At 38.6% G+C, this 22,831-nt stretch overlaps 1 protein-coding gene across 11 annotated transcripts in view; it reads left to right on the top strand.

The window, feature by feature from the left end:
• The window catches only part of BBX (BBX high mobility group box domain containing), a 275,777-nt gene that overhangs the window by 237,707 nt on the left and 15,239 nt on the right, over positions 1-22,831 (top strand). For 9 of the 11 annotated variants that reach the window (XM_059392031.1, XM_059392032.1, XM_059392033.1 and 6 more), the window contains 5 exons: positions 164-1,172; positions 2,146-2,284; positions 5,325-5,473; positions 17,096-17,185; positions 18,551-18,610. In XM_059392031.1, the coding sequence (XP_059248014.1) occupies positions 164-1,172; positions 2,146-2,284; positions 5,325-5,473; positions 17,096-17,185; positions 18,551-18,610 (1,447 nt within the window). The remainder of the gene's footprint in view (positions 1-163; positions 1,173-2,145; positions 2,285-5,324; positions 5,474-17,095; positions 17,186-18,550; positions 18,611-22,831) is intronic. The other 2 variants (XM_059392036.1, XM_059392037.1) reach the window with 2 other exon arrangements.

Below are 22,831 nucleotides of genomic sequence, written 5' to 3'. Positions count from 1 at the left end.
ATTTGAGTCATTTAAATTAGTTTGGCAGAAGTGGACTGATCATTGTAAAGTTTGTTTTGATTATTTTTTAAGAGGGATGGACTTAAAAAGTTCAATCTAATTTCAAATATAGCATAATAAGGCTATTTTTTTTGCTATTCTCATTTTTGTTTGAACCGTTTAGATGTGTCTGGCATCAGAGGGGGTTAAAATGGAGGACTCAAAACTAATAAAGGCGAAAGAATCAGATGGTGGAAGAATTAAAGAGTTGGAGAAGGGAAAGGAACAAAGAGAAATAAAAATGGAGAAAACAGATGAAGCCAGGGTACAGAAGGAAGCAGAATTTGAAAAATCAGCTAAAGAAAACATGAGAGATTCGAAGGAACTAAGAAATTTTGAGGAGCTGCGGATGGAGGATATAATGGATATAAAAATGGAAGATCCCAAAGAAATTAAAAAGGAAGAACTAGAGGAAGATCAACAATGTAGTCACTTCCCTGATTTTTCTTATTCTGCCAGTAGCAAGATCATAATAAGCGACGTTCCCAGTAGAAAGGATCACATGTGCCATCCACATGGAATTATGATCATTGAAGATCCCACAGCATTAAACAAACCAGAGAAGCTAAAAAAGAAAAAGAAGAAAAGCAAAATGGATCGCCATGGAAATGATAAATCCACACCCAAGAAGACCTGCAAAAAGAGGCAGTCTTCAGAGTCTGACATCGAGAGTGTCATCTATACCATTGAAGCTGTTGCAAAGGGAGACTGGGGCATTGAGAAACTTGGAGCAACTCCTCGCAAGAAGGTCCGCACATCCTCAAGTGGCAAGGGAAGCATTTTGGATGCCAAGCCACCAAAGAAAAAAGTGAAATCAAGAGAGAAGAAAATGTCAAAGGAGAAATCCTCAGACACCACCAAAGAGTCAAGACCTCCAGATTTTATTAGTATTTCTGCCAGCAAGAACATTTCTGGTGAGGTGCCAGAGGGTATAAAAGCAGAACCATTGACCCCCACAGAGGAGGTGTTACCACCCAGCCTGTCGGGACAGGCCAAGCCTGAGGACAGTGACTGTCACAGAAAAATAGAGACTTGTGGCTCCCGGAAATCTGAGCGGTCTTGCAAAGGTGCTCTTTATAAAACCCTGGTGTCTGAAGGCATGCTCACCTCTCTGCGAGCTAATGTTGACAGAGGTAAGTGACTTCTGCAAAAATGAAAAGACTGAAACCTAGCCAATTTCTGCTTCAGACTCATTGAGAAGCACCACCATGAAGAGCAGTATGGTAGCAAAACAATATTTTACGTTTGTACAGTTTTTTGCGGCTTGTAGTTCACATATATCTGTCATTTTACCTACACCATTGTGGAGATTTTATACTCTTTTTGTGGGTAGTTCTTAGGATATGTATTCAAAGTAATTCAAGCCTTTTTTTTTTTAACTGGTATGGGTTGACTTTTTGTTTTGAAGGATCAGCAGTGCATGTTTGGAGCTCTTAGTCTGGTTTTTAAAGCCAATGGAAAGAATTTCCTGAATCAAGCAAGTGTATTTGTCAGAATGTTGACCTATAGGCTCCCAAAGCAAGTAACTTATCTAACCCTCTCCATTAGGCACTCAAAACTTAAATTGAAGTGAAGGGCTCTTTAAAACACTAAACCATTTCATGTGTACACCTTTATTTCACAGAGTGTTTTTTAAATAAATTCATCTGTTTTAAAATACAGCATCTGGCTAGGGAATTACCTCTTGCCAAGCTCAATTCTAGCTCAGAGATCTGTGAGTAATGGGTCTAACAAGGCCTGAATGAAGATCCCTGGGAGTACAGAGTTCTCCAGGGATAGCATTCCCATAAAGTCTTGGGGAAATTAGAATTAATAATGCCTACCAGCAAAGGGCTTCTGCACCTTAGTCTGATTCTCTAATGGAAAAACTGGTAGCAGTCTCTCTGGAGTCACACAGTACACACACTGTCTGTTGAGTTATGACAGCCCAGCTGATTGATCTCAGAGACTGGACACTTTTTTGCGTGTTATATTCCATCATGAACCACTTAGAGGACTCTGAAATTGAAACAGTTACCAATAGCATCTGCAAATGATACCTGAGGGGCCAGCGAGGCAACCTCATCCCAACATACAAACTGAATTCTTTCCCTTAAATTTCCTTAGGGAAACGTAGCTCAGGAAAAGGAAACTCTTCTGACCATGAAGGGTGTTGGAATGAAGAAAGCTGGACGTTTAACCAGAGTGGGACCAGTGGGAGCAAGAAGTTCAAGAAGACAAAGCCAAAGGAAGATTCTCTCCTTGGGTAAGTGCCTGTGAGCACAGTTAGCACACTACTTGGATCCCAGGTGTAAACATAAATCACTAACTGCATATTCTTGCATATTCATCCAGCACCTCTAGTCTTCGAGCACAGTAAGAGAACAGAAATCTAGCGTATCACATGTTCCTGCTGGTAACGTGGTTCTGTGACTGACACTCATTCTCATTTTAGGTCTAGTATGAAGTGTGTCGATTTTGGATGTAAGCCTGAGTTTGAATTGAGGCCCACCATGTATTAATGGTGTGATATTGTAAATCCTTTAATTTTGCCAGGACACACTTTTTCCATCTGAGGTTTACAGTGGATATTCTATAAGCATGTTTACATTTTATCCATTTTGCTTACTGGACTTATTTTATTTAATATTTCTAAAGGTTATGTACCCGTGTTTATAAAATGACAGCTCAAAAATATAAGGTAAATAAAATTATGTTTCTACCTCTATCTAACCTTTTTTGTTTAAACCATGTTTTATTGATATAAGATAAAAATGTGAAGTTGACTATTCTGCTACAGAGACTATTCAGTAACTAATTATGTGTTGAAATGCAGACTCAAGCAAATAACATACATCAAGATAAAATCATTAAGAATTATTTCAGTTTTATTGTTATTCCACAGATTCTTAATATAAAACATTTTGTTAGGAGATTCAGTGTTTTATATTGGTGTGGAAAGCATCTGCATATTCAGTAGTACTATTTTAAAAATCCTTCGAGACTTCTCATTAGCCCCATTTGAAAAAGAATACATTGAATAGAAATAAGTACATCTTTATATTTTCCATATTTTTTCATAAGTGTGTTTAAAGTTATGCAAATTCCATGCATTGGGAGTATTGTATTTGGTTTATTCATAAATATTTGCGTTTCTGTTAGTGGAATAATTTTTCCCCCCTCGGAAGTTACAGTGCTTTAGAATCTGGTTAATGCTAAGGCTCTTAACAAAGTAGGAGAGTGGAAATTATTTCTCATGTTGTGAAATTCTCAGGATTATTTATTTTAAGGTGATATTTTTATAATTATGTATTTCCTTTCTAATATTTTAAATGTCCAAAATAGTTCGTTAGTTTTGCCTACACTGTGTTTAAACAGTTACTTGAAAATTCTTATATTTATTATTGTCAAATGGTATTTTCAAATGCAGAATTTCCTAAAAATGGGACCACTGAGTTCAGGACTGGTGCTCTTTACCTTCCAGAACTACCAGTGCCCTGTGGGTCTAGTCGCAGAGAGGAGCAGGTCTCACTGCAGATATTATGAAATCTTGGGGGAATAAAGCAAGCTTTAAGACTCTCCAGCAGAAGGGTTTCTGATGCCTCTATTAGACATAGCTGACTCTTTGAGAGAGGTGTTTCTGCCAGTCTTCTTTGGGAACAAGAAATTGAAACTTTTGAAAATCTGTCTTTGAAAAGAGATTGGTTTGGGGGGTTGTTTTTATTTTATTAATTTCTAAGGAAGGCGCATGTATGTAACTGAGACTGGTTTTTCTGCAGGCTTTCATCAACAGTAAATCTCTGGTCTTTGCTGTTTCCTCCCCTTTATATATAAGGCCTGTCAGAATTAGACTGCGTCTGCTTTGTTTAGAACACACCAACATAGTGGATGAACAGTGAAAAATCTAGTTCTTATCAGTCTTCTCTGAGATTCCTAAATGAGAGTGTTAACCCCTTTTATCACAGAAAAGGTGCTGTTTGTAGCCAAGAAAAATTCACTGAGTATTGGCAGTTCTAACTTCTAGACCTCCCCAAGTAAAACATAGGTGAGTATTCTAGGTGAAAAAAGAAAAGGAAAGAAAGCCCCAAGGGATCTTATGAGTCCTAGCTTGCATTTTTCTAATATTCTTCTGGTTTTTCAGATTATCTGAGAAATTCACAAAATTATAGATCCCTTTCTGATAGTATCTGGTTACTGTCCAATTTTCCATTACTGTCTGATTCTCCATTAGCATAAATGTCTTTGAACTGGACGAAAAGAATTTTGTTTGAGGACCGAGTGTCACTCCCACCTACCATCTTCCCTGCTTTGATAGAACTGAGTAATGGCCTTGTCCATTGACCGTTCTGATGGTCTTTGGACTATCTTGTCTCTGCAGCCCAACTCTTGTATAGTCCTCCAGACAGAACAGTTTTAGGCCTCACAACTCAAATACAACCCCTGTGTAGCAGCCTAACACATGAGCCGTTAGCTTCTTATAAGTTAACTCAAGGCTGCTCTCTTCCCAGAATGCCTTCCATTTTGCATCCAGGACGCACAGCCGTTCTGCTGTAGCGTCTCCCATCTGTTTAGGTTTCATCTTAGTTAATAAGTCTCAGCAAGGATCCAGCAGGCATGCTGCCATGGTTGGGTGCGGGCCTTAGAGAGTCAGAAGCAGCCCAAGGATTTCCCAACTTTGCTGGTACCATTTCTGAAGTCATCCTGGTTTGCATTTAAGTGCAGCTGCCTCTCTGCCAATGTGTTCATTGAAAACTGGCTTTCCTTGTTGAGTGCTTCATCATCATTCTGGTCCACTCTCAGGAATGTTTCTGATATTCAGAATTTTTGTTTGTTTTCTTTGTGTGTTGGATATGTTTTAATCAAGTACTAGTCAATAATATTTTCTTAAAAAGAGAAGTAGCGATCTATACCCTATTACCAATAAGCTTGCCAATGTAGATCCATATATACGAACCTTTAGAATGAGAAACTTGTCTGGATGGAATATGTATTGTACTGAACTTAATGAAAAATGTCCGTGCCAATGGAGAGAATTTCAAAAATATTCTTATATTTTAAATTACATTTCTGCTTTTCTAAGGCAATAAGATAACCTTTCATGGGAATTGACTGAGAAAGCTGTGCTGATAACTCTTCTCCGGCATTTCTGAACAGATGTTTTTGTCTTTGCACAGAATTTATCAACAGTGCCCTAATTCTCAGGGACCCTGTTTTAAAATGGAATATCTTAAAATCTATCTTACATCATTTTCTGTTTAAATTCTTACGTCATGTGCTGATCGATGCAATCCCCCTTCTCTTACTAGCTCAGCAAAGCTGGATGAAGAATTTGAAAAAAAATTCAACAGCCTCCCTCAATATAATCCTGTTACATTTGACCGGAAATGCGTACCTGTCCCAAGGAAAAAGAAGAAGACTGGAAACATGTCCTCAGAACCGACTAAAACCAGCAAAGGTTAGATGTATGCTATGCCTCCTGCTAAGAGGCTGGCATCTCTCTGCTCTTCTGTGCTTCTGCAGCTCCCTCTAGATACGTAATTGGATCTAGATTGAGGCAGTGATGTAGTAACCAGTTGGAATTGAAGCTTGCTTTCCGGGATTCTTAGTATGGTTCCTGCCTCACTTCTCGCTCCCTTCTTTCCCTCCTAATCTTCTCAGCCTCTGTTCTCTGCCATCTCGGCCTTCACATTTGCCCTGAAAGGTGTAGCTGTTTTGAAAGTGTTACATATGGTCTTCGACTTCCTGCTCTCCAGAATTCTAACTTGGAGATGTGGAGCTTTTCTTGAGCAGAAACTGCCGGCTGAGCCTAGTTCCTCTATTGGCTGTATCTGTAACAGGTTCGATTCTGGGACTGTGAAACGGTTTCATGTGCCTAATCAGAACACTCCATTCTTTACCAACAGTCTGAACCAAATGAAAATGAAGCCAAAAGCAAATAAGCCTCCTCCAGCAGTACATTAAAAGTGGTTTTGTTAAGTTTAGAAAAATATTATTTAAGCATATTCATTTTGAAAAATACCAGATTCTTCCCTGTGGAGATAGGGAAGCTTTCAAAATGATCAGCATGACTTGGGTGGGTATCAAGCAATACCAAGGGCAAGCTCAGAGGGGGGTTTTGGAGAGTGTGAGACCACCATTATATGGGGGATTGGAACTGGGCTTCTCAGCATGGTAGCCTGCTCAGGACTTTAAAGCATGATGAAGGGCTGTCCTGCCCAAAATGGTGGCACTGCTCTCATTGAGAAACTTGTCTTCTCATTTTACTTAGGTCTCAAGATTGGTGGGAAAATGTACCTCTAGTTTTCCATACAGGTGTGAAAGACTTCATTCTCTTCATCTCCTATAAGGACAGTGATCTGTCCTATAAGGACAGATGATGAACTCAATGTGGCCGAGTTTCTGTTGGCGTGCAGGATTTGATGGAAGACTTTTTTACTTACCCTACAAAAGTGGCTGCCAGTTGTCTGTTTCATGTCAAATCAGACCCTCTTTTGGTATATTTTAGATAGATGGATGGATCGATAGATATAATATGATACATATCTTTGTATAAATCTTACTAAATTCTAACATTCGTGGATAATGATCAGAGATGAATATTAATAAGCAGACACAATTTTATGGATTTAGAGGGACCATATAAGGTCTAGGAAAAATTACGGTTTCTTTGAAGAAACTTAAACCTTTCTCCCTCAAGACCTAAAACTTCCCCTTTGCACACTGCAGTTGACAACTGAGGAGGGTCGCTTTGAGATCTGTATCTCAAGGTAGATCTGTATGGCTAAAGAAGATTCCCCCTTTGTGATTAAGGCAGAGAGGAACGTAAAATTGATTTCAGAATTAGCTTGGTTTTTGCTCTGTGGTCAATTAAAAAGTCTAGTGAATAAAGAACTAAAAAAGAAATGTTGCATCACCAAGTTTGCTCATCTGGGAAAATAACATATGGTTGTATCGAGATCTTCCAAGATAAGTAGGAAAGAAATAAAGGAGCCTTGTTGACAGGTAGGAAGCTGAGCACTGTAATGGATTAGCAAATGGAGTAACAGTCTTTGTGCCCTGGAGACATCTAGGAATAGGCAAAGGAGTCCACGAACCCAAAGATGCCAGGTGCCTTGAGCTCCTGTAATTCTTGGATTTAAAGTTGCTGATAAATACCTGACAAGCCAATAAAATGGAACTTAATTGATCGATGTACAGGATATATTTTCTTCCTCCACTCCTGGTAGTTTGAGACATTAATTTTTGAGCCCTGAAGTTGGTCAAATTATCTATCAGGGAATGTAACAATAGATTTATTTTTGTAAAGCTATAAAACCCTGAGTTAGGATCTATTTTCATGAGACCTTCTCTTGGGTCTTAGTTATCTGTTATATGTTTTTCCTCTCCCAGCTGAGATTAACAGTATTTCTTTCGATGTGAAATAGCTTTTTGGAGCTTTGGATTATACCTCATAGAGTATCATCTTAACTCTTCTGCTAACACCTCTCAAACCACCAAGGCACTGGGTCCTTCCTGTTTATCAGTAATCACGTAGGTAAGAGTGTTTTAAGACCAGATTTTGCTCTGCATTCTGACTCATGGAGAAAAATGCAGTTATAATAAAGCAGAAACTAATATATTCTCTGTTTAGCAAACTAAAGAAATAGTATTTGTAACTAATTGTAATTTGGCAGTAGCAGCACCAGTATACTATCCTACAGGTTATTAATGAAATTATCATACCAGCTGTGCTGTAATTGTCTGATCTTTAGAGGATAGGGAAAATTGTTTCCTTAGATTCTAGACTCTTTGCACCTTTGCAAAATGAATTGTTCAAAGCAAAAGCTGTGTATATGAGATCATTAGTTTATTAACAAAAAAGCATGTGTCCATAGGAAATTTCATTTCTTCTCCAACAATTTGGTATTTTGTGTATAGTTTCTCTTGTGTTTGTCACTCAACAATTATTTGTTTTTTTTTTCCCCCCTGCCTTGTACTACAAACTTCCTTTTAGCTGCTCCAGGTTATATAAAATGTATAGAGTTTTTCTGAAATGGTGTTGAGAGGAAATGGTTATGTATGCATTTATATAGTTCTAGATCTCAACAACATAGTATCTGCTGAGGTTTACACTTCTGCTTTCCCAGTGGCCTCTTTGTTTTTATCTGTTTCCAGGGAGTCTCCTCCTGTCCATTGTTCCTCCACCATCTTTGCCCTGCCCCTTATGTCTGTGTAAAGGGTCTTGTCAGAAGCTCTACAATAAAAATGGATGAAAATCACTAAATGCCACCTTCCTCTGACTGGGCTCAGGCTACAGTATAGGAGGCAGATTCGACGACCTAGGAAGAGAATTTCCCTTTGCCTTTAAGAACAAATGACCTGGGACGCCTGGGTGGCTCAGTTGGTTAAGCGGCTGCCTTCGGCTCAGGTCATGATCCCAGCGTCCTGGGATCGAGTCCCACATCGGGCTCCTTGTTCTGCAGGAGGCCTGCTTCTCCCTGTGACTCTGCCTTCCACTCTGTCTGCCTGTGCTCGCTCTCACTCGCTCTCGCTCTGACAAATAAATAAATAAAATCTTTAAAAAAAAAAGAACAAATGACCTACTAAATTGTAATCCATCTAACTTCTGGTGCCGTTCAGCTGAGGCAACCCAAGCCTGCCATGTTTTCCGGTTTATCTCTCATAGTTATTTGTGTATGTTCAAATGAAGGCTTTAAAATCTAAGTCTAAATTTCATTGTAACTTAAGAGATAGGTTTTGACACATTATTTTAAGTATATTAATGTATGAAGCACTTGTTACAAAAGTATCAGAAGTCAGAGTGCTCTGTAGAATAGTAATTTGCAGACAAAGTAGGGTCATGGAGAAAAAGTTAATTGAGTTTAATTTAGAGTGTTTAAATTTTGTCCCAGCTTGACCCTTGACTTCACTTCTCCTTCTGTATCTCTTCAGTCTTCTCACATTGTTCCTTAGTCTATTATCAAACATGCTGTTGATCCTCATTTTTCTTCCAGTCCATGCTTATATTTTAAGACTGGAATTTCCAATGATTATGGATTTGAGATTTTAAAAAAAAAATCACAGTGGTAATAAGCAGGTTTACAAAATTAAAGGTTGAGGACAGAATCCCCTGTTTGGGGTTGAGCCAAACTGAGGACTGAGAGCTGATGTCAGTCCAACCGGCTCTTTGTATCAGGAAGGTATAGCTTCCATTTTAGGAAGAACTCTGTTTTGCCCTTTTAAACTGTTTGAGCATCTTCGTCACCACCAAACATTTTCAAGAACATGGTGACAGCACATTTGTGGATGTAAAAGGCAGACCACCAAATATAATCCTGAGCTCCTGAACAAGACATTCTTGTCCAGCCCAGTGAGGTAGTTCCTGCCCCTCACTGAATCCCAACTTGATTGTGACTGAGTTTACTCAGACTTATTTAACTCAGCAGATCCACATGCCCAGCAGCTTGGAGCACTTTGCCATAAATTATGACAAAGGAATGTATTGATTCATTGATTATTTATTATTTATGTGTCTATTACAAAAATGACAGCCTAGTTTTAGAATGAAACTTTTGCTCTTTTTATAGCTTAGAAAGATGAAACCATGGAACCTGGGTTTAAGCCACCACCATTCGAGTCACACATAACCTTATTCCCTCGTTCTAAAGAACGAGGATCACTTAATTCACCTTAACTGCAGACCTTGAAAAATTACCACACCAGGCAAATACTGAAGTGGCTCCTGTGTCACTACAGCTCCTTACCCTAAAATGTCCATTTTTTTTAGCAAACTGTGAATAATATCAATGTTTTAGAAAGGTTACTGTTAATGTCTTTGTGGCAGTCCTCTTATCTGCTCAGATTGGGATTTTCAATTTCCTCCCCCGCTGTGAAGTTAGGTGCAAAGAAGATGGATAGCATCACAATACAGGCCATCCAGCCCCAAAATAAAGCCACTCCTAAGCTAGTTTCCATGCCAGCAACAAGTGATTTTTGTCATAAAGAAGTAGAAGCTGATTCAAACACTCTTTCAAGAAATTTGGTAGGGAGATGAGGGAAAGAGATAGGATCAGAACGTGGCCTAGTAGTTTAGTGAAAGACTATTACATTTTTTTAAAGATAATCTCTACCCACGACATGGGGCTGGAACTCACAGTCCCAGGATCAGGAGTGGCGTGCCCTACTGAGCCAGCCAGGCACCCTCCATTGCAATTTTTTGCTTCCTGAACCATTCCTTCTAAAACTCTTTTCTGCTTTTCACTTCATACTTTCTTTTCCCTCCATGTACGTTTCTGTGTTAAATAATTAAGGAAAAAATGGTGGTGAATTTCCTTGCATGTGCTGTTATAAATTTTGACTTTATTTTCCTTTAGACAAAATATCACACATATGTACCACAGTGGTGAGCAGAAGTCAGATCATTCATTTCTTGACTCTGAAATTGCTGCTTCTCAGTGACTGTAATTATATCTTGTCTATTACTCCTTCAGGTTTGTCACTTTCTTTTTTATCTGAAGTTTTGTTTTATAGCTATAGTTTAGGGGATGACTAGGAGCAAGGAAGTTAAAAATAAAAGTCTACAGAAGATTCTCTATGTACTAAATCACTCTGGATGTTCTTTTCTCATGTTAAAATTGACAACCTCTATCTTTAGCTTTGTCCTTAAATTGTACTTTTCAGATTTCGCTGAGTGTGGTTGGGTCTGAAAATACGTATCCTTTGCTTCTTTCTAACCCATTTCATCCATCCTTATGGTCCTAAGAGGTCTCAGAATTGTTTTTCTGCATTCTCCCACTTTTCTTTCCTGTGATTGCCTGTGTATCATTCAGGTGCACCTGCCCTGGATTTCCTGGGTTGTATAAAATGCATAGGAGGTAGTGATTGCAAATGGATTATAGAGAATACTAGTAATACGAGTAATACTAGTAATATTAATGTAGCATGTACACATACTGTATATTTTTGTATTTGTTTATTTTCTTTCCCTTGTTGCTCACTCCCCCTCACCCCCAAAAAAGTCAACAATCCATTTTGTATCTCTGTTTCAAACCACCATCAGCTAATCCAGAAGTATTTGCTTTTGGTTATTTAGAAGAGTGGCTTGGTGTGGTCATCAGAAAACACTTGCACAACTCACTGTTACTGCTAATAATAGCGACAGAGGTAATTTCTTGAGCTCTTACTTTGTGCCAACCAGTGGTTTAAGAACTTTGTTTGTTCATGCAGCAAATACTATTCAGAACTAGTCATCTGCTAAACACCATTCCAGCGTGTAGAATATATTTGTGTATGAGAACAAAGAACCCTGCTGCCATGGTGGTTACATTATGGCGGGGGAGCCAACCTACACAGTGCGCAAAGCATATAATGTGTTAGGTGAGAAGTACTGTGGAAAAAAGAATAGGTTTGATGGAACAACTAGGCAAAAAATCAGCAAGTAGAGAGAAGATTTGAACACTCTGTATTAACTAGACCTGACAAACATACATGTATACTTCATTTTATTAGATACAGTGCTGTTTTACAAATTGAAGTTCTGTGCCAGTGCTGTGTCAGGCAAGTCTATGGGCATTCCAACATTTACTCACTTGGTGTCTCTGTGTCATACTTTGGTGATCTGTGATGAGAGATTACAATTCAGGTAATGGTGAACATTTTTTAAAGATTTTATTTTTATTATTTAGAGAGACAGAGGGAGAGTAAGGGGAGGGCCAGAGGGAGAGAGAGAATCTCAAGCAGATTCTATACTGAGTGTGGAACCCGATATAGGGCTTGGTCCTGAAATCATGACCTGAGCCGAAATGAAGAGTTGGGTGTTTAACCAACTGAACCACCCAGGTGTCCCATGGTTAGCCTTTTTAGCAATAAAGTCTCTTTTCATTAAAGTATGTACATTTTTTTGTAGGCCTAATGCTGTTGAACGCTTAGTAGACTATGGTATATTGTAAACATAACTTTTATATGCAGTGGGACACCAGAACATTCATCTGATTCATTTTATTGCGACATTTGCTTTATTGCGATGGTCTGGAACCAAACCTGCAGTATCTCCAAGCTTTGCCTATATATAAAACCTCCATCAATAGTAGAATATGCGTTCTTCTCAAGTGCACATTGGAATAGTCTCTAGAATATACTGTCCACTAGGCCATAAAACAAACCAATATATTTGAAAGGATTGAAGTAATTCACATGGTATTTTCTGATCACAGTGGAATAAAATTAAAAATCAACAACAGGAAAATGTTTGGGAAACTGTCAAATATGTGACAATTGAGCAATACACTCCAAATAGCTAATAAGTCACTTTGGCAGCACATATACTCAATAACCAATAAGTCAAAGAAGAAAAACTAATAAAAAGAAGAAATTAATAAGGAAATCAGAAATTACTTTTGAGATGAATAAAAATGAAAATACAACATGCCAAAATTTATGGGATACAACTAAGACAGTGCTTAGAACAGAGTTTATAGCTATAAATGTATATGTCAAGAAAGAAAAAAGATCTCAAATCAATAATCTGACCTACATTAAACATGGTAAGAAAAAGAGCAAATGAAACACAAAGGAAATGATAAAGATTAGAGAGGAAATTAATAAAACTAAATAAAGAATAAAAAATCAATAAAGAGTCAGTAAAACCAAAAACTGGTTCTTTGAAAAGAACAACAAATTGGAGAAGTGTTTAACTAGACCAATTAAAAAGGAGAAAAGACTAAAGTTACTTCAATAAAAAGTCTAATAGGGGACATTACTTCTGACTTACAGAAATGAAACAGATTAATACAGGAATACCACGAACAGTTTTATATCAGTTAATTAGATAACCTACATGAAATGGACAATTCCTGAAAAGCACAAACTACCAGATAACTGATAATTAGAGGAAATAGACAGTCCAAATAGAACAATAACTACTACAGAGATTGAATTTAATAATCACAAAAGTACCAAGGTGTGGGGGGTAGAGGGGAGGGAACCAGGCCCAGGCTTCACTACTAAACTCTATCAAACACTTAAAGAAGAAGAGTTAAAATCAATTTTTTACAAACTCATTCAAAAATTAGAAGAGGGAATATTTCCTAATTCATTCGGTAAGGCCAATTATGACCCAAATGTCAAAACTAGACAAAGATACCACTAGAAAAACTACAGATCATAGCTCTTATAAATAGGAACATAAAATTCCTTAACAAAATAGTAGCAAACCAAGGCCAACAATATATAATAAGAATTGTATGGTTTAACATCGAAAAATCAGTGTAATATACTATATCAGTAAAACAACAACAGAAAACCCATGTGATCATCTTAATAGCTGTAGAAAAAAAGCATTTGACAAAATCCAACATATTTCATGAGAATACTCAACGAACTCAGAGTGGAAGAAAACTTTCTCAGCCTGATAAAGAGCATCTACAAAAACATCCTCTTTAATAGTGACAGACAATGCTTCCGCCTAAGTTGGGGAAAAAGATAAGCCCACTCTGAGCACTTCTGTTCAACAGTGTATTTGAGGTTCTAGCCAGGGCAATTAGGCAAGAAAAAGAAACAAGAGACATGTGTATTGTGGAAAAGAAGAAGTAAAACTGTTCCTATTCACAAATGGCATTTTATATAGAAAACCTGCAAGGCCCCCAGAAAACTACTATAGCTAATAAATGAATGAGTTCAGCAGGTTTGAAGGACACAGAAATCAGTTGTAATGCAGAGAAAGAGGAACCCTCTTGTGCTGTTGGTGGGAATGCAAACTGGTGCATCCACTCTGGAGGACAGTGTGGTCATTCCTCAAAAAGCTAAAAATAGAAATACCCTACGATCCAGCAGTTGAACTACTATTTACCCAAAGGATAAAAAAAATTGCACATTCAGAGGAATACATGCACCTCAATGTTTATAGCAGCATTATCAGCAATAGCCAAACCATGGAAAGAGTCCAGATGCCCATCAACTGATGAATGGATAAAGAAGATATTCATCAAAAAGAATGAAATCTTGCTATGGGGAATAATGTGGATGGAACTGGAGTGTATTATGCTTTGTGAAATAAATCAATCAGAGAAAGACAAATACCATATGATTCCAGTCTTGTGGAATTTAAGAAACGAAATAGATGAACATTTAGGGCTGGGGGGAAAAAAAGAGAGGGAAACAAATCATGAGAGATTCTTAATTATAGAGAAGAAACAGGGTGGCATGGAGGAATGGGGGGTTGAGATAGATGAATGGTGGGTATTAAGGAGGGCATTTGTTATGATTAGCACTGGGTGTTATATGTAAATGAGAATCACTGAATTCTACTCCTGAAGCCAATATTGAACAGTATGTCAACTAACTAGAATTTAATTTTTAAAAAAATCAGTTGTGTTTCTATACAGTTTCGATGAACAATCTGAACATGAAATCAGGAAAACAATTCCATTTTTAACATCAAAAAGAATAAAACATAGGAATAAATTTAACAAAAGATGTGCAACACATTGAAAACTACAAAGTATTGTTGAAAGAAAGACAATCAAAATAAATGGAAAAACATCCCATGTTCGTGGATTGGAGGACTTAATATTGTTAAGATGGAAACACTCCTTTAGATTGAACCCAATCCCTATTAGAATTCCAGTTTCTTTTATAGATCCTAAGAGAGTCTATTTTTTGTTAAGATTTTACTTATTTTTTTGGCAGAGTGAGACATTGTAAGAGAAGTAACACAAACAGGAGAGGTGGGAAGGGAGAAGCAGGCTTTCCCTCGAGCAGGGAACCCAGTGTGGGGCTCAGTTCTAGGACCCTGGGACCATGACCTGAGCCGAAGGCAGATACTAAACAACTGAGCCACTCAGGTGCCCCAATACTAAGAGATTCTAAAATTTGGAAATGTGAGAGATTCGGAACAGCCAAAATAATTTTTTCAGTTTTAAAACTAGCTACAAAAACCAGGAGGCAAGGCAGTATGGTACTAATGTAGTTATATAGGTTAATAGAATAGAATTGAGGCCCAGAAGTAGACCTATATATATATATCATCATTGGCTAATGGATTTTCAACAAGGAAGGTAAGACTGTTCAATGGGGAAAAGATTGGTCTTTTCAGAATGGTGCTGAGACAATTGGATAACAACATGCAAAAGAATGACTTTGGACTCTTATGTGCCTCAGGAAATATACCAGAAATAACTTGAAATGGAACACAGACCTCAGTGTAAAAGCTAAAGCTGTAAAACTTCTCAAAGAAAACATAGGAGTCAGATCTTAGTGACCTCCGATTTGGCAATGGATCCTTTGATGTGACACCAGAATACAAAGTAAATAAATTGGACTGTTAAACAAAATTTAAAACTTTGTGCTTCATATGACACTAATAAAGTGGAGAGACAATCCACAGAATGGGAGGAAATATTTGCAAACTACATATCTGATAAAGGACTTCTAACTAGAATATATAAAGAACTCTTAAAACTCAGTAAGAAGAAAGCTTAGTTTAAAAAATGGACAAATTATCAGAATCGATGTTTCTCTAAAGGAAGTATACAAATGGCCAGTGGATCCATGAAAAGATGCTTAGCATCATTAGTCACTAGGAAAATGCAAATCAAAATTACAGTGAGAGAAATACATCCGTCTGAAGGTCATAATCAAAGACAGGTGATAGTGTTGATGAGGATGTTAAATAGTCTGGCGATTCCGCCAAAGGTTTATAAATATGGAGTTACCATATGACCTAGCAAGTTCCACTGCTCGGTATGTGTCCCAAAAAATGAGCATGCATGTTCCCACAGAAAGCTTATATATGTGTAATCATAACAGGATTATTCATAATAGCTGGAAGGTGGAAAACCAGCAACATTTCTATGAGCCAGTGAGTGAATAAATAAAATGTGTAACTATATAGTGGAAAAATATTCAGCCTTTAAAAAGGAGTGATATGCTGATACATGCTACAACAAGAATGAGCCTTGCAAACATCATAGCACATCAAAGAATCCAGAAAGCGAAGACTGTATTACGTGATGTATTTATATGAGATTTCCAGAATGGGCAGATGTTTAGAGACAAAGTAAATTAGTGATTGCTCAGGGATAAAGGGAATCATAGGGAAGGGTGATAGCTAAAGGATGTGGGATTTATTTCTGAGATGATGGAAATATTCTAAAACTGGTGACAGTTGCAGATATAGGTGAACCTAAGAGCCAGTGAGTTGTCTATTTCAGGCAGGAGAAGTTGTTTGCCTTTGGCAAGAGGGCAGGGCATGTGGGTGTGGATGCTGCCCGGTGGGCAGGGGCAGCTTATAGAGTCTCTAAGTCCTTAAATCCTCACATCAACTCTTCGAGTTAGGCACTTTCATTATCCCCATTAACAGATGAACGAACAGAAGTTAACATAAAATGATTTGAGTCTGTTTCCCACAGGAATGTATCAGCACAGTATAGAAAGAAACAGCTTTGGGGAGGTCAGTGCTGCTGTTGGCATTTCTGACTGGGTAACTGACAAATCTTAGTTCTGTTTCCTTTATCTGAGGACACAAAGATACAATCTGAGACTTCTCTCCCCTCCCACCCCGATTTCTGGGGCAAATATTTTTCTATTTTTAAAGCATGTTTTCTTCCCAGAATAACCTCAGAAAAGGCCAGAAAGCTATCCGATTCTACCAGGCCAATTATTGTCCTGAAAGTGCTGTTCTTGTTAGGAAAACCATTTTCTTGGAAGAGAATAAATGCCCCGCCATCCTCTCCTTCACCGTACTGAAGTATCTAAAATAAAGTAAAATTGTGTCTGTTAAAAACTGTAACTACTCTGCAGTGATGGGTCTGTGGTCTGTCTCTGGTCACTAAATCTGCAGTTTCTGCTTAGGAAGTCCCAGCCCCAGTGGGGGCTTCTGCCCAATACATTCCGAAGGAAAATATCACTGTCTTTTAAATAATCCCAAGGAAGGGTGCTGAGCGCTAGTTAAAGAGGAGTAAAGATATGCAAGATGACATTTCTTGGGACTCCGTTTGCTTGTACCACAGGGGGGAGGAGGGTGTAATTGTTTAGGAACACACAGTATTGTTTTATGAAACATTGTCAATTTAAAATATATTTATATTAATATTGTCTGTAGGTCCTTTCCAGTCTCAGAAAAAGAACTTATTCCACAAAATTGTCAGCAAATATAAGCACAAAAAGGAGAAGCCTAATGTTCCGGAAAAAGGTATTGGTGCCTTCCATCCTCCATCAAGGTTTCTTGGCCACCTCCATTGTGAATCCATCTTTGAGTAACGCTTCTGCGCACCGCCTTTGCCTTTTCCTCCCCTTGGCTTGCTTCAGTGTCATTGGCTCCTAATGCAGGCGTATTCACGATTTCTAGACTCCGCAGCTAATTGCAAAGAGAGATCTCCTTCACTTGGATTCCTACTCAAATCCCATAATGTCTCTATTTTCAGTGTTCCATATGAATCCTAAAATTGCTTTGTTTTCATCCATATTTGGTGCATTTTGTAACTTAGTCTTCTTGAGCTCTTATTCACGTATTTCCTTTGACTGTTCTCGTTTCTCTCATGTTCGGCAGCCTTCAGACCAGGGCCACCTAAAGAGGTTTCCTCCTGAAACCTGAGGAGTTTTCTGTTCATATGAGAGTGCCACCATTTCTGTAGTTTCTCTGACCCTTGAGGATTCTTGTCTGGGAGGATTCCACTCCGCAGCTGTAACCCGTCTCTTTTTTTCCCCCAATCTACGATACTGCGTTTGCCCAACTCTTCCCACCCCCTTCAGTCACATGACTTCTTTCCAGAGGGCACTAGAGATGCATTGCCCTCCACCGTCTCTTCACTCTGAGCATCTGTCTTATTGTTACGATTTTGATGGGCCCTTGAACCTCTTCAGGGCTCATCTGAAGATTTCCTTCTTCTCATAGTTCAGGACTCCTATTCTTATTCCACCTAAAAGATAAACCTCCCCATCTGGTTCAGTCCAGCCACGTGTCCCGAAGTGAGGCTTTCTTTAGCATCGCCCTGCATGTTCCTGTCGTGACTGCTGTGAGCCTACTCATCTGAGGCCCATTCGCATCCTCTTTGCATGGCCAGATGTGAAACCTTTTGTGTTTCTGGAATGAGGCTTTAAATGCACCTGTCTTCCATGTGTAGACATATGTACCTACGTGTTCCTGTATGTAACCTTTTACTTAATTTGGGTTTTATTTTCACCTCCACTCCAGCCTCTTGGTTTTGTTTTTTATGTTAATATTTTTCTCTGCTTCCAGTAGAGAAAACTCCCTCTTTAGGTAAAATGTCAGCTTTTATCATTTCCTTATAACTGATCTTCAGTTGTCTTGATTAAAGTCCAAGAAATAATCCAGCAGTGTATTTCATAGAAGGCAGATTTATTTTCAATCCATTTCCTGTATCATCTGATTATTTTAGTTGGCAAATGCCATTTTGAGAATTAGTTAAAATAAAACTCCGCTTCTTTTGTGTGATAAAGTTCCTATTTAAGCTGTTTTATGTATTGTCTTCTCTTCAGTGTTATGAGTCTGTCCTAGGAGTGGAGTTTCACTTTCTTTCTCTGTCATTGTTTTTAGGAAGTGGGGATAAATGGTCCAACAAGCAGCTCTTCTTGGATGCCATTCACCCTACAGAAGGTAAACACGGCAGTATTCTCTGTCATTCTAGGTAGTCTGTGTTGGAAAGGTTTTAAAAGGCATAATATATATAGGCTCACCCGAGAGCCCAATACCTGAGGGCTCGTAATTTGGTTGTTTTTAATTTTCAAATCAAAACTGTCAGGTTTTTTGACCCTGCTGGGGGGTCAGGCAGTGTGTCATATGGAGCTTAATTTGTCTAAGGGGCACTTAAAACCTTTGAAACCCATTCACCAGAAATTAAAGTTTTCTGTAACTAAAAATATTCGTGTTGCAGGCAGATGTCTTGGGTAAAGTGGAGCCAGCGTGGGGCTTTCCTAGTTGGCTGGGCTTGGGCACGCCAGCAGTGTTCCCATCCTGAACTTCACCCCAGCACACCTCCCAGTACCTCTAAATATGTTCAGATGGAATGTTCCAGAGGCTTATGGATAACCAGGGAGAAGTTCCATGTTGACTAGCATAACATTATAGCTTCCTAAGTGCAGATTTTACTTCAAAATTTCCCACAGTCCTATTTAGTTGTGATGTCTACCTAATTTTTGTTAAATATTGAACCCTCCAGTGAGTACTCATTTCTGTGACAGTTAACGGGCTGTCCTCTTCTTACAGTTGATTCTTTTTTTTTTTTTTTTCATTGTTACTATTTTTAAGGAACTCAACTGTTTGTTTTTTTAAGATTTTACGTATTTATTTTAGAGAATGCCCGCCTGCGCATGTGAGCTGGTTAGGGACAGAGGGAGAGGGAGAGAGAACCTGAAGCAGATTATACACTGAGCTTGGGGCCCCACATGGGGCTTGATCCCACAACTGGGAGATCATGACTGGAGCCAAAACCAAGAGTCAGATGCTTAACCTACTGAGCCACCCAGGCGCCCCAAGCTGAATATTTTTTATAGTCCTTAATTAGGAGTCACTTCATTTGAAAACTAGAAGCAATCTTAAAGATCATTGAGTCCAGTCCCTTTGATTTATTTACAACCAGAAAGGGGATCTTAAGAAGACCATGTCTTTTGACTCCCAGATAACCTCTCGTTCCTTTCCTGAAAGGGAGAAAAAAATTTAAGATGCACATTTGGCCTCAGTCATTTATCAGAAATCCTCATGTGTTAAAGGTATTTCTCAAAAAAATATTCAAACTTGAGTTTATAGCAAACATGGAACTGTTTTTATTTGGTAGTCACAGTCCGCACAAGCCAGATGTCTGCCTTTATGTCACTGCACTTTTATAAAAAAAAAATGCCAGAGTTTATCTGTTATCTGGCCTGCTACTTCACATGCACAACCTCTCCAGAGGACTGTTTCTGCTCTTAGCTGCAAAGCTAAATAGGAATTGTCGTGCTTCTCTCAGCATTAAATGCTAACATCCAAAATGCGGTATATATGTATTAACTCTTGTGAATTTTAAAGATATATTCTGCACAGACTTGATACGTGCAAGGCAGTGATGAACTATCAGAGGAATCGAAGAGGCTCTTAGACCATCTTTACTCCTTACTTGAAATGATACTGTTATAAATGTTTTGTTTTTTGAACAGTAACGGCGTGTCGTGCAGAGCGTGGTTTCATAGCATGGGCATAGAGGCAGAAAGAATGAATAAGGTTGGAATTAGGAGGCGTGGGTGTCAGTCTCCGATCTACTGCTAAGGAGCAGTTTTCAGTGGCATGAATTGTGTTTAAATCTCCAGGTTCACTCTCCACTTGTGTACTAAGTATGTGTATGATGCGTGCGTTTAGGGGTGGGGTGACTGCTGAAGGGGGTAACACGTCAGCCTCAAATGTCATTTTCCCTCTCATACTTGCTGTTACTACCTGGTTTTCTTGAGTGGGTAGTGTGGTGCTCTGGGTGGCCTTAGTCTGCAGCCCTAATTCTGCCCTTTAGGGGGCAGAAGAGTAAATCCATTTCAAGTATTTCAGGCAGTACCAAGGGTTTAGTGGAATAGAGTTATTATCGCTGATATTAATTATATTTATTACTAATATTTATGACTGCATTACAAATTTTAAAGAGTATGCACTGAAAACTGCATGTCTTCTGGTGTGGAGTGGAGTGTATATTCACTTCATGTGGTCAGGGTAAAAGGAATCTGTGCATCAGGAATTACCAGTAATTTAAAGTGACCTTTTTGGCTATTGATTGTCATACCTTCCCCTATATTTCCTTGTTCAGGTGGTGATGGTGCCCTTGGTGAATTATTTAGGCCCTCTTTCCCCATCGCTTATTTAAACTCTACCTTGGAGAGCATACATGCCAAAGGATAGAAGATGAAACCGTAATCAGGATAATGTTAACATGTGTTAGCCATCTTGGGCAAAGGTTAGACAGGGGTTGTTTATAGCTGATGTCTGTACGAGAAATGTTAGTTCCACTGAGGTGTTCAGCTCAGTTTGCTCTTCCTGACTTGGGCTAAAGGGGATGACTTCCAAGTTCACTATTCTTTTTTGTACCATCCTGAGTATAATTGGCTTGCAGTTCATTCCCCCACCCCCAAATATCGGAAATCTTTAGATGCTTAGTAATCACATCTGCAGTTTAAATGCTAAGCTGATAGTCTATTTAAGCATTTTCCCCCATGCTTTTAAAATTTAAAATTGCTAAAACATTTCTTGACACTTTTGCAGATAATAAAAAAAAGATTGCTTATCACCCTAGAATTAAAGGTTAAATTATCAGATAAACCAAGATGACTTATATCTGCCACTGTGTTTATCTGTGTACCAAGTTCTGGTGTCCTGTGTTCACGCTTAAATTGGAGGTTTCTAATTGTAATAATAACGATGAAGATAATTAATACTTAATATTGCTTTATAGTTTCTAGAGGGCTTTCACAATTTTTTTTTAAACGAATCTTGGCAGGAGCCCTAGGGAATTCAGGAGGGCTTATTAGCCCTAAGTACATCATAAAAAATTGAAGCCTGACCAACATAAGCAGGAAGAGAAGAAATCGGCACTCTTTCCACTAAAACACATGGGCTGCTTACAGTTTCAATTTTTCGGGCATATCTGAGCCCTTATTTGGCTCAGATGTTGCAATTTAAATGGTATCTTAAGAGAAAAAAAAAAAAAAAACCAAACCTGAGACTTAAAATCTCCAGAAGATTAATTCCTTTGCAGTATATAAATCTAATTATGGGGAGAAAAATCTGGTTTATAGTTAGATTTTCAAACATGATCCACAATGCTCAGACTAACCTTGATCTCTTTTCTCAAGTTCAAAATAGCTGCTGTGTAACTTCAGCAGGGTCTCCTGGGATCTTAGATAAGGCTCATTCATTTGATTCTGTTTCCTGTGTTCCATTCAGCATCTGACTGCATTTTCAGCTCAAGAGAGACCAACCAAAGGCTGTGAGATTCCAGATTTGGCTATAGTAATTTCTGTGTAGGTTTGATTCCCCTAGTTGGAATGTGAATTCGTAACTCTGGAGCACTCTAGTGGCCTCCCAGGGTTTGGTACAGCCACAGTGCTGCTATTTCAAAAGATTCACCCCACATTTGGGGAGCAGGGTTTGGAAAACAAGACAGTCTCTTATTGCCACATTCCTAATGTTGCTCCAGGAGTGAGCTCACATTATCTCTCTCAGATGATATGCTCCAAGTGTGTTATGATTATCGTGGAGTATAAAAACTAGCCCTGTGGACTTGTTTCGCAGTGCTTGGGTAGGTTTGTGTGTTCAATTACAAGCCGAAAGAGAAATGACTAATTTGTTTTTAGAGGACAAAAGCCTTTCTTTTCTCACATTTCCATTAGTTTGGCACGGAGGGAAAAAAGAAAAAAGGAACTGGCTTGCTCTCTTGGTGCTCAGTTTCAGACTTTTTCTCTCTCTGAGCTTCTTCCATTTCCTGTCTCTCACCACCAGGCCTTCCTTTGCTTTGCTTACGTTGCTGGACTCAGTTCTGCTGTTGCATCCCAGATGACCACTTCTTGGCCTTACCTGTTTTTCCTAGTTCTTCTGTCTTAGGATAGGGTTCTCTCTGAGTGCTGACCCTGAAGACTATCATTGGTCTTGGCCTCCAGACAGCATAGGATGGTCTGGGGATAGCTCCTGGGTCAAAGCATGGGGCAGATTCAGGCTTACCTCCACTTTCCAAATTCTGGCAAGATCTCATCATATCCCTCTTTCAAATGTGGACAATCTCCAGGCCCCATGAATACTTTGTGATCTGGCAGTAAGTTTAGAGGAGGAGACATCAACAGAGGTGGAATGGCCTCCTTTTCAGTGATT

This window comes from Mustela nigripes, chromosome 2, assembly GCF_022355385.1.
Source record: "Mustela nigripes isolate SB6536 chromosome 2, MUSNIG.SB6536, whole genome shotgun sequence".
Classification (NCBI taxonomy): Eukaryota; Metazoa; Chordata; class Mammalia; order Carnivora; family Mustelidae; genus Mustela; species Mustela nigripes.
The sequence above is the reverse complement of the archived record's forward strand: the minus strand, read 5'-3'. Positions and strand labels throughout refer to the sequence as shown.